Here is a 14,455-nt window from a genome sequence, read left to right as displayed (position 1 = left end):
ACAAAAAAAAAAAACTGGGCTTCTGCTTGTCAGTTCAAAGTCTGCTAAGGCGCTTTGAACATCTCAATTCGCAATTTCTTTTTGCTCATACTCTCAGCCTAGTGCAGAACAAGCCATTAAAATCCCTTTTCAATTATCAGCTATTTATAGAGGGTGATTCAGTGAACAAATGTTCTCTCTCCCTCTCTCTCTCTCTCTCTCTCTCTCTCTCTCTCTCTCTCTCTTTCTCTCTCTCGCTCCCTCTCTCCTTATCCCTTCTGTTGTTCAGGGTTTTAATAACTAACAAGGCAGGGCTCTAAGGTTTGCTCTGTTTGTTGGCAAATGTTATGACCATCCGGAGTCCAGGAAGGAAGAGGATTAGAAGATCATGTTGTTGTTGTTTTTGTATGATAGCATTGCGGCTGTTCTAATTGTTGTTGGTGTTGTCGTCATTCTGTTGTCGGGGTTATTTTTTGATGATGATGGTGGCGAGGATGCTGGTGATGAAGTTGATGTTCTCTCTTGCGTAGACCAAAATGAGACGTTCTTATTGACGAAACGCCGTACTCCACCGAGCCGCAGATCCGACATTAAGACGCCGGCACGAAAGGAGAGCGATTGTTGTGAGCCGCAGAGGAAAGGAGAGGGTCGTCGTGCAAAGTTACAAAGCGCCGCTGAAAACAGAGAAACGACGAGTGAGAAAAGACCACAGGAAATGATGTTTCACGCAATCTCTCTATGCCCCTCTCTCTGGCGAAAACCTGACGCGCTCCGCCCGACCCACAGAGCTGTAGCATGCACCTGATACCGAACATCCTGAGATCTCTACAGAGCGAGACAGGGGAAGATTGATGAGTTGGCAGAGCAGAGCTGTGTGTTGCAGAGCTGTTTGCCGGGGTGACCTTAAACTGTCGGCACAAAGAGTCAGACAAACAGTGTTTGACAAACACACTGCACAGTTGGGGGACATAATAGTTAGTCATTATTTAATCGCTCTCAGAAAGGCCTTTGGTGCTTTTTGTCCCTAATTGCACCCTGTCACCTCTCGCATATATAAAAAGAGTGTGAGAGAGAAGGAGTGAAAGAGGTTTTTTTTTTAATAATTGATGTTAGAGGGAGGAGAATAGCTTTGTGGTTTCCTGCTCTTTCCGATGGAGGAAACAAAAGGAAGCCATGTGTAGCATGCTGAAGGCCTGTGTATGCCACAGCCCTGCGTAATACAGCTCCAGTCAGCCACAGGCTTCCATTCAACACACGTTCTATTCTTGGAAACCTTCTGTCCCAGTGCCTAAAGACTAAACTCTCTGCTCTCTTTCTCACGCTCACACTCACACTCTCTCTCTCTCTCTGTTTGCAACAGGTGTAGTAAGAGAGAGAGAGAGAGAGAGAGAGATGTTAAAGATGTTTTGAAATTTTAACAAGCTCTCTCCTTTAATGGTAGAGGAGTGATTTGGGACCACTTTTACACCGGTAACTTGTTACAGCTCTCAAATGTATTCACGACTGACTGAAGTATTGTGTTAGCGTTGTGTGACTTCATCTATCTCACTTTAGCTGTGTATCTGCACCTCATGTGTCTTCCTGCCGGTTTCCTCTCCCGAAGTCATTCAAATTGGCAAAACAGAGGTTTTTAGAAAAAAAAAAGTATAGACTTGAAATATCACGGTAGTGTCTGATGTGTCTCCACGGTGACGTGTGTTGCCATGACGCCACAGCGACTCGCATGACAACACGGATCACCACTGTATGTTGCGTTTCTCTTTCACATCTACGGACATGGGTCCCGTTGATTCTTCTCTCCCTGTGTGGGCATTTGTTTTTTTTCGCCCTGTGTTTGCCTGTCCTCGTAGCATGGATAATGAGTAGCTAATGAAGAGGACTGTTAGCACTTTAAAGAGACAGACATCAGAGGAGCCCCAGCAGGGGACGGGGGACCTCTGTCAAACACAGCACAGTGCTGGCGGCTCTTGGCTGGGAGGGGAGAAGCACAGGATCGGGGACCTGCAGCCTGGAGCACATCTGAGAGGCCGAGGTTTGTGCCAGAGGAAATGCCCGCTGGGAATTCTGGGATAACTAGGTACCCAGTCGTTAGAGGCAGCATCGGGTGGGAAGTAATCATGCAGTTTTTTTTTTTATTGCGTGTGAATCATAGTGTGTGTGTGTGTGTGTGTGTGTGTGTGTGTGTGTGTGTGTGTGTGTGTGTGTTTATGTGTGTGAGTCCATGTGAAAATGAACTTGTAAGTGAAAGAAGATGTGTCTGAGCACGTTTAGGTATGTGAACATATATATTATATGTACAACATATACTTACACCCACCAAGCACTTTGTTAGAAACACCTGCTTTGGACATGCACTCAGTGGTCACTTTATGAAGTATACCTACCCTATAGCTACACTATAGACATATACAATTACAGACCATAGCCCATCTGTTGCCATGTACGATTTGACAGCCACCCTCTACGTGCTTAATCAATGGCTTGTTTCTGATCATATGACCACTGTTGACTGTATAATATTTGGATGACAGATCATTCTAAACACAGCAGTGCCGCTGACATGGTAGTGACATGGTAGTGACATTGTAGTGACATGGTAGTGGGTGTCATGCTGGTATGAGTGTATCAGGCAGAGCAGTGTTACTGGGGTGTTGACACATGTCAGTGTCACTGCTGGGTTGAGAGAAATCCAACACCCAAAAATACCCAACCAGCAGCAGTCTAGTGGTCAGAAACTGACAAAGCGTGAAGGGCTAGAGGATGGCCAACACAAACTTTGCATGACAACAAATGGACCATAGTCTTATGGGTGTCATGCACTAACAAGGTCTGCCTATAATGTAGATGTTTTTATAAAGTGGCTGTTAAGTGTATATTTCGTGTCTGAAGCTTGTGTGTGTGTGTGTTATGTAGTCTTTATGAGGCTGAGACTCAAACAGAGCAGTTGGATGCTCTATGTGTGTGTGTGCGTGTGTGTGTGAAAGAGAGAGAGAGTGTTTGTGAGTGTGTGTGTGTGTTATGTAGTCTATATGAGTCTGAGACTCAAACAGAGGGCAGTTGGATGCTCTATGTGTGTGTGTGTGTGAGAGAGAGAGAGTGTTTGTGAGTGTGTGTGTGTGTGTGTGTGAGTGTGTGTGAGTGTGTGTGTGTGTGTGTGTGTGTGTGTGTGTGTGTGTGTGTGTGTTATGTAGTCTATATGAGTCTGAGACTCAAACAGAGGGCAGTTGGATGCTATGTGTGTGTGTGTGTGTGTGAGAGAGAGAGAGTGTTTGTGAGTGTGTGTGTGTGTGTGAGTGTGTGTGTGTGTGTGTGTGTGTGTGTGTGTGTGTGTGTGTGTGAAAGAGAGAGAGAGTGTTTGTGAGTGTGTGTGTTAGTGTGTGTTATGTAGTTTATATGAGTCTGAGACTCAAACAGAGGGCAGTTGGATGCTTTGACGCAGCGTCTGCGGGACGTGTACTGTCCATGTCAGCGTGTCATTACGCCTGAGGGGCGGGGGGGCAGCGCCTTGCCACTATCCTCTGTTCTCTTCCACATGACAAACCGGCTGTAAGAAGAGTGACTTCAGCTTAGATCCTGACCCCTTTCCCTTGGTTTTACCCTCACTACCTCACTAAGTCCTTTTCACTGAAGTGACTTTCCCTCTTTTGAAATTTGTGGGTTTTTTTTTTTTTTTTTTTTAGAAAAAGATATCAATTTTAGTTTGACCTTACCATTGAACTAAGAGTTCACAGGTCTGCTGGTTTGCTTGTTTGTTTTTTCTTACTGAAGAAACACAGTATTCACCATGGTTTAGATGAACGTAAATGATCGTAAATGGTTTTTGAGAGGCTAGGTAGAGGGTGTTTGTTTCTGATTCTGTGACGGACACGGGCAGCTCTGGACAGAGAGATTAATTTTCCATTAATTTTGGGTTGTGGTAAATAGTTGTATTAGTTCACATTTGTGGTTGGGCAGAAGGTGGAGCTGACTCAGACGCCCTTTAGCTCATTGTTCAGAGGAACAAACGAATACGTCAGTAACCTGGATTATCTGGGTCAAAGCCATACAAACTATCAGACCACATTAGACCACACTCTGCGCCCCTCAGCATCCAGTTCTTGTGCTTGAATGTCGTTTGTTTATCGTGTTGTGAGATTTGAGTGACTCTTTTGAGAACAAGAGCGGTAACACGGTATCTCTGAGCGTTTCCGTGGCAGTCGTGTGAGCGGGTGTATTTTTTTTGTGGGCGGTAGCGTTTCTCGGTCGAACCTGATGAGGTAATGTGTTGTGTTGGTGTCACACAGAAAATGTTCACAGCTGGAAAAGAAAAGACGTTCATTTTGATGCAAAGCAGCACACAAGTAAATCTCCATGCTAAATACGACAGCAGAAAAACCACAGCGACAACAAACATGAGGAGGGAAGTGTGACTGTAAAGCCTGTTCACGCACACACACACACACACACACACACACACATACACACCCACACACACCCACACACGCACACACACCCACACACACACGCACACTCACACACACACACACGCACACTCACACACACACGCACACACACACACACACACATGCACACACACATGCACACACACGCACACACACACACACACACACACACACAGGCACGCGCACACACACACACACACACACACCTCTTTTCCTCAGCCTGTTTTTTCACAAGGGAGGTGGAATGGAGTGTTAGGAAACTTCCTCTTTTTTTCTCACTGTCTTCTCGCTGTCCTCTTTTCTCCTATCCTCATCTTCACACTCCTCTCTTCTCTCACCACTCTCTCACACTGCTCTTTCCACCCCAGTCTGAAAAACAACTAAAAACTTTTTGATATGTCAGAGTCGGAAAAAGGCCTTTCCGTAAGTTCACGCCCGTAATGACAAATTTCAAATGGACCGCGGGCCTCTGATTTTTCTCGTTTTCTCATCTGATGTGACGTGAAATACAGCAGACAAAAACACGGCAAATAATTGTGAATGTGATGTTAAAACCCTTTTGTATGTTTTATATATTTTGAAATTTCATTCAGCTTGCTTTTAAACAGATTAGATTAACACATGCGTATAATTTATGCATTCATTTGTTATGTGGTTGTTATTGATGCATCACATGAGTAATTTGTACACACTCCGACACATCTTATGTTTTACGTTGATGATTTTTCTTCATTCCTGCCTTGTCCTCTTCTTTTTTCACTATTTCTAGAATACCTTACTTCATACTTGTTTTGTATGAAATACTACTTTGATCTGTTTTGGTAAGCAGGGAGAGCAGTAGAGAGGTAAAGTGTTTAGTAGAGGAACATAAGGATATAGTGCAGCTTGGAACTGAAGGCTAGTGTATTATCAGTGACTAACAGTATCAGAATATACGCTCCTTAATACAAAATACACCCTCTGCATTCAGAGGGGTCAGTCTGTACTCTGGGTCCTCGCAGATGTCAGTCTTTATGCCATTACACGGCTTTGATCAACATAGATGCCGCTTAGCTCAGACAGAACCAGAACACATGTTAATCGCTCTCTCCCAGGTTGTTCTCTGTCTGTTTCAGGATCAGTTTAACTCTCATGGCAACTGGTGACTAGATGCAATTGGACACCTTGTGTACACCACTGTGGTTGTAACGTTGTTTGCATCTGATAGGGAAATAGAAAACCGCATATGCATAGACATTACTGATTTACCTGAATGATAACCCTGGAGTTATCTTTGAGTACCAGTTAACGGTCTTTTATTATAATGATTCTGATGATCATGATTATGTTTGTTATTAAATTATGCCTAATGGTGACTGTTTAACCTTTCTCTCTCTCTCTCTCTCTCTCTCTCTTCGCGTTAACAGCAGTACTTCACACTTCTCATCATTACGGATGGAGTGATCAGCGATATGGATGAGACGCGTCACGCTATCGTCCAGGCTGCCAAGCTGCCCATGTCTATCATAATCATTGGGGTGGGCAATGCTGACTTTGCTGCCATGGAGTTCCTGGATGGGGACAGTAGTGTTCTCCGCTCTTACACGGGAGAGGAGGCTGTGAGGGACATAGTGCAGTTTGTCCCGTTTCGGGACTTTCGCAATGTAAGCGCTTTTGTCTCACACACACACACACACACACACACACACACACACACACACACACACACACACACACACACACACACCACCTCTCGTTCTGTCGTTCTTTTCTATTTAATCCTCAAAATCTCTTCCTTAGCCTGTCTCTCAACAGGTACTTTAGGGTTATTAGTCAGATATAAATCTTCACTTTTAGTGGAGTTGTCCTTAAATTTTCAATGCAGTTTTGCTGCATGGTAAGAGTCGTACAGAAGCTTTCAACATTTTGCTCCTGTTTGCATAGTTATTTGACCTAATGTGTTGATTAACTCACGAAATCAATATTGCTGTTACTGTGGGTGTAGATACTCATTGTTCTGGAGTGACTCCAATTCTCAAGCACGTGTGTAAACAGAATATAGAGTAGGAGTAGGAGTGGGCGTTCTCCAGGCCATGTGACTTCCTCACCAGCAGGAGGGAGCAGACAGCAGAACCTTGGCATCAATCTGTGGACAGGAAATTAAAATTCATTTAGTGCAGAGGGTATGGAGTAACAGAAAGTATGCCAGGCTTTACTGCCGCAATACCGAACAATTCAGTATGGTTCCAGTTTTCATCGTACAGAAGCAGTTTTAATAGTAAAGCCTACAATTCCCCATTGCCTCTTGTATGTTTAGACACGTGTTTGTATTTGAGATGCATGTACATTAACCACTTCTAACCAATCTCGTTGCTCTTCCAGGCTCCGAAGGAAACTTTAGCGAAGTCAGTATTGGCGGAACTGCCTCAGCAGGTAACACAGTATTTTAAACAGAGGAACCTGTCGCCTTGCAACACAGTGCCGGAGTGAATGCTTCAAGGCCTGGATCTCACCCTGCATGTTGCCAAAACCTATTTACTGTTTACATTTAAAAAAAAAACAAAAAAACAACAACAACAAAACACCCTGACCAACTGAAAGGACAAAGCGCATGCTTCTTCTTTTTTTGTACATAAATGTTTTTATTTGATAAATGTTTCTATTTATTGGGTTTTTACATGACTGTATCTAATTATCATGCAAATGAAGACCCGTCGAAGTGTGTCAGTACACTATTTGCCCCTCTCATGTGTACGGAAGGGATTTCTGAATGTAACTTTATACCAATGTTCTCTATGTTATAAGAGCGTAATTGAACGTTATTGATGAACGCTTTTATGTATCTGTAATGTAGTGATTTGTAATTGGTGATCATTTTATGGAACTGTGGGCAAGGTGATGTTTTTGATTTTATACAGTTTGGCCAGTTGTCTATGTTACTACTCAGGTCAATAAATTACAACTGAGAGAGAAACAGCAGTTTTTTTTTTTTGCACAGTGTGCGAGTGTGAGAGAATGGAGACGTCACACAATGAATTATTAGTTTGCTGTCGCATTCATGTGAAACATGAGAAATTCGCTCGTCACTCAAATCAGTTAACCATATATTGGACCAGTAACTTGTATATTACAAGGTTCATCTGAACGAATTAGAGCCGCTAGTCCATTAACTTAAAAACCCGAAAACGTACTGGAACGCTACAGAAAACAAGGCACAAATACATGAGAAAGATCTTTATTTTTCTATCCCCCCAGGTGAGATGTCCCAACCATCTGTCGCACACAGTTTTGCATCCATACACGGAACAATTCATAAAAATTCCAGCTCTGTAGCATTACTTAAAAAAAAAAAAAAAAGAAAGAAAGAAAAACTGTAGACAAACCTAAAAGCAAACCCAGACGTTTTTCCACATCTTTTTCAGCCTGGATTGTCCATAAACATTTTTGTTCGTCTCTCCTGTGATGTTTTATTAAGACCACGATATTGATTGATGTGACATTTAGCAGTCTTCTCCTTCCATCCACAGCTGTCAGTCACTGTCCCCTTGGCCAATAGCAGCGTGCAGGAGGCGCAGGGGGGAGGGTTTGGCATCGGCGGGTTAAGCTGGCAGGGGAGGTTAAACTGTATGGAATGTAATATGGGGAGGATGAGGGAGGCAGGTTGCATGTTTTTGAGTGCACAACACAACAATGACCACAATGGCAATATCACTACAAAGACCTTTAATTTATACAAGACATTTATTAAAGACTTGACCATAAGTGCTCGTACATAACCACAACTCAACCGTGGACGGAAAAAAAAAAAACCCACACACACACACAAAAACCAACTAATAAAGGGGGACTACTCGTTGTCATTAGCAACTGATAGTGATGTATACAGCTGTGAAGATAAAAGGAAGGTGAACCTTAAACAGGCTGAGTATATGGAGTGAGGTGATAACTGTGTCTGTTTAGTGTGTCTATCTGAAGAGTCTGTGCCGTTTTATGGGAGAGCTCATCCCGTCCACGCTACCTTCGCTGTCGCTGCTCGAGTCGGAGTCGCTGCTGCCCGAGTAGGCTCCCAGTCCTGGCAGGATGCCCACGCACACGGCGGCGGAGGGCAGGTGGAGCTTACCCTGCCTGGTCACTCCGGCCCCGGGGCCCTGCCCTCCCGCCCCCGCGCTGGCCGCCCCCTGCTCTGAAAACACAGCAACGCACCGGAGAACAGTCACCCGGGGGATTCTTTACTGACATTCAGAGACACGAACTCACATGTGTCTGTACACCCACACACACACACACACACACACGCACGCACAGACACACACACACGTGCACGTGCACACACACGCACACAGATACACACACAGGCTTCATACATTGAAACAGTCAGGACTATTGTCACACGAAAGTCTTAACTGTCAGTTACAAAACTGTTGACAATTTGAATATTTCGGGGTTGCTAACACAACATCCGTGAAAGAAAAATTGGGCTAAGACAATCTGGGTCTGGTGACTCAACACAAAGCGAATTACGCTGGGCTGACGTCCCAGAAAACACTTGAGCCTTGTCCTGGTTCAGTCTGTACTTTTACTGGAGCAGCACCAATTAGAACACAGCCCATTGCTGATCTAACCACACCCTCATGGGTCCCATTCTCACTCAGTCCACTGGAGAAGTTTGAGTGCTGTTATGTCAAAGACCCGTTAACCAGTTTTCCCCAAAACCCGCAATGAGGCCTCCCAGTTTCCCGCCCACCTGTCCGACTGACGTTCCCCGCCGCGGACTCCTCACCCTTCGGTTTTTTACTGCCCTCTGAAGACTGAGATGAGCTGAGGGAACAGAGAGAGAGAGAGAGAAAGAGAGAGAGAGAAGCACTGAATCACGGAGATTATGAATGCCTGCTCTCGTCAAACTTCCAAAACGCGTCTTCAGAGTGCTCTAATCTCATCTGATCATCTTAACTCATTTATTCTCGTCTGATTCCCAGGCCTAGACTTCGCCGCTGAGATCCGTCTTTGGTGATTGGCAGATAAAGCTGATAGAAAACTGATACTTTGTGGTTCCCGAGCTGTTCTCCAGCGTTGGGGATTAAACATGATGGCATGTTTATTTACGTTAGCTTAGCACAAACACCCCTGAGTCAAACCCATGGCCAATGACACGTCGGCTCCCTTATCAGCGAACACAACTCTGAACGTGTGGTGTATGAGGAACATCCTGATGTAACATGTAACGATCTAAAAAAATACACGGCGAACCCCTCCACGCCCTCACTTGCGTCTTTTGACGGCTCCGGCCAGCAGGTGAGCCTGAGACAGGTGACTAGTCTTGTGTTCCCCGGGTTTGGGCCCCGCCCTCTTCTCTGGCTCCTTTCTCTGATTCTCACTGGATGCCAGTTTCTTCAGAGCACTGTGAGCAGTACAGGTTAAGGAAAGAGCGCACGTGTGCACGCACGCACGCACACACACACACGCACGCACGCACACGCCCACACACACGCATGCACGCACACTCACTCAAATACAAACACACATACAAACGCGCATACCTGCATCAGACACGATCTGAAGGTGTGAATTATGACTGAATATAGAAGCAGTTGGGCTCGGTTCCTAATAATGAGAACTTCAACTTCTGCTAAATCATCCAAACTCCATCAACATAAACATATTTCATAAGCTAGAACAGGCCCTTTGGTCTGAAGAGAGCCAGAGACACTAATACTACACAAATGGACATGCCCTAGAACAGATGTCTGAGGGGCATCCGCACCATAACACTCCTTTTCTGGGAGGAAGACACAGGAGACAGTTTAGAGCTCCTCAAATAATACTCCTTGTTTGCCACGGCAATCCCATATACAGATCAAATGTATTCTTTTCCGCTTTGGTTCCAAACAGATACCAAACCCACTTTCTCCCTGGTAGAAATCCAGGCCTATATCAGTGACCTCAAAAAAGTGACACATTTAAGACTGAGGAAAAAGTCGACACACCAGAGGGAAAACCGTCTGAATTAGGACAAATTACAATATCGCACAAAGGATCCGGCTCAGCGGCTTTCACCGGGCAAAAAAAACAAAAAAAAACAAAAACTCAGCAATCCGTTTCCGCGCTGTAATCTGAACGAGCCCTCCAACATCTCAGTTGCCACGACAACGCATCTTCCATCCTTCTCGCTGCAGACATACCTGATTGGCAGTGGCACCAGAGAAAAAGAGAGAGAGAGAGAGAGAGAGAACATTTCTTTCCTGGAAACGATTATGTCGTGTGTTTTGATGTGAAAATCTGTGGTGTGTTCCTGAACAGACCCTCCACTCCAGAACAGCCCGGTTCACGGTCTCCAGGCTCAGGGAAAACTGGGGCTGTGACTTATGGGTCACTGTTTAATATTCCCCACCGTGAATTAGGGGTGGGAGTCATATGATCGGCGGGGAAAGCGGCTTTGCATACATTTGCATGCTTCACTGTACATGTAATCAAGTGGATATAATGGCTGTTTATTTACTTGGCTTGCAGATGTTCGTCCCTGAGGGAACAAACACAGCGAGGGAGCCTTTTGTGAATCAGTGCAATTAAACAGCATAACCTCCAGCTACGACCAACAGCACCACCGCAATGTGACAAAAATAAGAGCTACTACAAGAGGGGGGGGGGGGGTGAGAGGCAAATTTGCATCGATCGTCTGACCGTGTGCAAATTATTCAAAAACCTTCACACATACGAAACGCGCAGACGCACGGACACACAGTCACACGCGCGCGCACGCACGTCTACAGCAGACAGGTCAACACTCAATCTGTCTTTTTCAATTTGTCCGACTAATTATTTACAAATTCGTTTAATTAAGCGAATCCCGCGCGCGCCGGGGCATTCCACGACTGCAATTAAAACCATTGGCAAATGAAACACGGAGCCTCCAAAGGGTTTGAGTTGAAAAGATGAAAAAAAAAAAAAAGCGGCTTGCCGTTTTAACGAGGAACACGGCACGGAGACTTTGAAGCGGCGCTGTTTTGCCCTGCGTGTTAGGCTGTGCCGTGGGTTGCCTTGTTTGAGAGAGGGAGTTTTAACTAGGAGCGAAACGTCTCTTGTTTTGACCTGACAGCCGCGGTGTCTCGACCATCGGCTTAACGAAGACGAGAGCACTGGCCGAGTCAGAGCCCCCCTAACTTACTGTCAGTTCTTCAAAACACTGTGGGAATAGGTGTGTGTGTGTGTGTGTGTGTGTGTGTGTGTGAGTTCTGCCATTAAAAAGGATATCCTGTATTCTTTCAGCTCCTGGAGTTCTTCATCTCTCCTCTGTTTCTCCACTAGAGACTGCTGCCTTGACACCTCGTCCAAAAAGTTTGTTTCATCTTCGTCTAAGCCTTTCACCATGTTCTCTGCCAGACAAAAGACAAACAAACGAAACTAAAACTCAACAGACAAACTCACGCTCCTTCGTGAATGCATAATAATTTTATTTTTCCCCCCCAACACATCGAGCCGTTGGGCAGCTTGATTAGCTATTGTCCTAATCAAGCTGTGTGACCTCAAGTTAACTTTGGATGGAGAACGGGGAAGAAGTGTTGTCGCCAGGGAGACCGAGAGTGGGTTTGTCACCAGGGATACAGAGAAGAAGAAGAAGGAGAAAAAAAAAAAAAAAAAAAAAAGCCAAACCATGCCAGTCTCCCATCAACACTCGCAAGAACAGGCCTGCTCCTGCACTGAAGTCATTCACAGATCCCATCTGTTCACATGCATAGACATCTACCAGCACACACACACACACACACACTCACACACACACACACATATATACTCAGAGTGAACACACGAGCGCGCAAACACACACACATACCAAAAATGGGGTCAGCTATTGACAGAGGATTCATGCCTAGAGAGAGTGTGTGAAGTAAGTGTCTAATCTGAGCTAAGCAGCGTTCGAGTTTGTAGCCACACGAGAAACGGAGAAGGTGGGGAGTGGTTACGGCTTACTGAATTTAAACTGCTCCTCATACTCCTCTTGCTTCTTATCCTTTTGCTCCTGCAATCTCTCAAACAGAGAACGCGGATCGTACTCTTCTTCTGGGACCTCTGTGAACACAAACACGAACACGAACGCGCACACACACACACAAACACACACACACACACACACACACAGAGAATGGACCTGAGGAAGTCTAGAATCGTCAGATCATTAAATGTAAAAATCCGTCACCAGCAGTGACCGTGCCCTCTTACCTTCGGGGTCATCTGGCTTCCTGACCTTTTCCCACTCTTCTTGCCTTTTCTTCCTTCTCTCCTCTAATTCTGACTCAGACACAAACTTCCGGCTGAGGTCCACACCATCTGCCATTGCTACACCTAATGGACATACACACACACCTGAGCCTAAGTCACAAAACAAAGTGTAAAAAATAACTTGTCCAACTTGGATGATCGAATTCACTCTTTTAAAAAAATAGACCTAAGTGTTTACATCCCAGACGTTACCGAACTCACCTCAACTGGTGTCCACTCTGTTAAATCAACCACTGGCTTCAGTTCATGAAGTCATCTGTGAGTATGCTATTCAGTATAGCACGGAAGAATGGAGAGATGGTGATAAGTCACACAACAGAAGGAGAGAATAGACAGTACTCATCACAGGGGGTTCAGCACCGCATGGCAAATAATTAGCTAACTCTCTCTCTGCTCCTCCCTGTTCTTCCCATCTCTACATCATTTTCATGGCTTTTTTTTTAGTGTGGTTGATCAAAAAAACTCTTGCTTTTACATATTTTTCCCACACATTTTTTTGTCTTTGTCTCTCCATTTTTTAGACGTATTTTTATGCCCTTCAATAATAAGGATACTATTAAGAGCAAGGGGAGAGAGACCACGTTTCAATCCTTGGACGTGTGGGAAGAAAACTTAGCTAAATGCTGCCCTCTCGTGGCTGATTTGCAAACTGTTCTCGTTGCTTCGCCAGAGGTTTAAAATGAGACAGGTAGTCGGAATAACACAGAGATCTACCATCAATAATGCGACACCACCAACTAAATGTTACAGAACTCGCAACACTGCAAATGTAATTAACTCTGCATTTGCATTTCCCTTTGTTCTCTTCATTCTGAAATCTCTAATATCTAAATAAACGGTAACACATATTGAGGCTTTATGTGTACGTTTTCCTAAAATTCAAGAATTCCCCAGAGTACCGCTGATGGAACGGTTTACCTGTCAAAAAAAATTAACAACGCCACCACTTCAGTATGACCAGTGTAAGCGATTTAAGTACGAAACTCATGTACACCATCTCTTACACTCACACACATCGAATATCAAGGCCAGTGCTATCAGTTTACAAAGCCAATACATTATGCACTTTCAGAAGAGACCTATTCTAAACTACTCAAGCAATGTTTGTTAGTTTAAGCTGCAATTCAATACACTAAAAGACTTAACAAACCGCCGACGCTTGATATGCTAATATATGACCTTGATCCGGCTGATTTGGTCATGTTTATGGCTATTTGTTGACCAACAGCATGATTTTTTTCATTTGAGCATTTTCAACGGGCTTTTGCCGATTTTTCTGTTACTTCTACACGCTGAAGCCCCAACAGTCTGGCTAGCTGGGTATCTGGGTTAGCTGGCATGCAAACACGCATTACTAAGAAGCTCGTTCAGAATCACTTCTTGTCAGTAAACGCGTTTAATGTGTCGTTGGTACTACTGCTACACGCGAATGTAAGCTTTAAAACTCTTAAGAACTCAGTGAAGTATCATAATTCGCAACTATTATAACCCTAACAAATAATACAGATATACACTTACCTGATCAAGTTCTGTGTTGCAGTGTATTTAGTCCGCCTAAGATATGTACTCCGTGCAAGAAGTTCCGATGTATCCGTCAATATACCTTATGGGATATGAAGTTTTCCAAGGGTCTTCCTTGAAACAATCGTCTTACATTTGTTTTGACTCTTTGACACAATCACCGAACCCCGATATTCTTCTGGAGTTAATTTCTTTTATGTTTGACTGGTTTATGTGTGTGTCCTAAACGAAGCTCCGGTTCTTTATTGCTTTTTAATCTA

The 14,455-nt window shown here is 44.4% G+C and overlaps 2 protein-coding genes across 3 annotated transcripts in view; one reads left to right on the top strand and one right to left on the bottom strand.

Moving 5' to 3' along the window:
* The window catches only part of cpne2 (copine II), a 30,478-nt gene extending 23,588 nt beyond the window's left edge, over positions 1–6,890 (top strand). The window contains exons 15-16 of the mRNA XM_030789882.1: positions 5,828–6,064; positions 6,783–6,890. Coding sequence (XP_030645742.1) covers positions 5,828–6,064; positions 6,783–6,890 — 345 coding nt within the window. The remainder of the gene's footprint in view (positions 1–5,827; positions 6,065–6,782) is intronic.
* Positions 6,891–7,693: 803 nt separating this feature from the next.
* On the bottom strand, positions 7,694–14,206 carry psme3ip1 (proteasome activator subunit 3 interacting protein 1). 2 transcript variants are annotated; one of them, XM_030790402.1, is made up of 9 exons: positions 14,193–14,206; positions 12,876–12,941; positions 12,615–12,737; positions 12,366–12,464; positions 11,649–11,770; positions 9,664–9,800; positions 9,145–9,218; positions 8,419–8,583; positions 7,694–8,022 (listed from the first exon to the last, which is right to left on the bottom strand). In XM_030790402.1, the coding sequence occupies exons 3-9, from the start codon at positions 12,727–12,729 to the stop codon at positions 8,018–8,020; spliced, it is 717 nt and encodes a 238-aa protein (XP_030646262.1). In that variant the 5' UTR covers positions 12,730–12,737; positions 12,876–12,941; positions 14,193–14,206; the 3' UTR covers positions 7,694–8,017. The 2 variants fall into 2 exon arrangements, with proteins under 2 accessions (XP_030646262.1, XP_030646261.1); XM_030790401.1 differs by lacking the exon at positions 7,694–8,022 and having other exon boundaries at positions 8,190–8,583.
* Positions 14,207–14,455: the final 249 nt, after the last annotated feature.

This window comes from Chanos chanos, chromosome 13, assembly GCF_902362185.1.
Source record: "Chanos chanos chromosome 13, fChaCha1.1, whole genome shotgun sequence".
Classification (NCBI taxonomy): Eukaryota; Metazoa; Chordata; class Actinopteri; order Gonorynchiformes; family Chanidae; genus Chanos; species Chanos chanos.
This window is presented reverse-complemented; position numbering and strand designations above follow the sequence as displayed.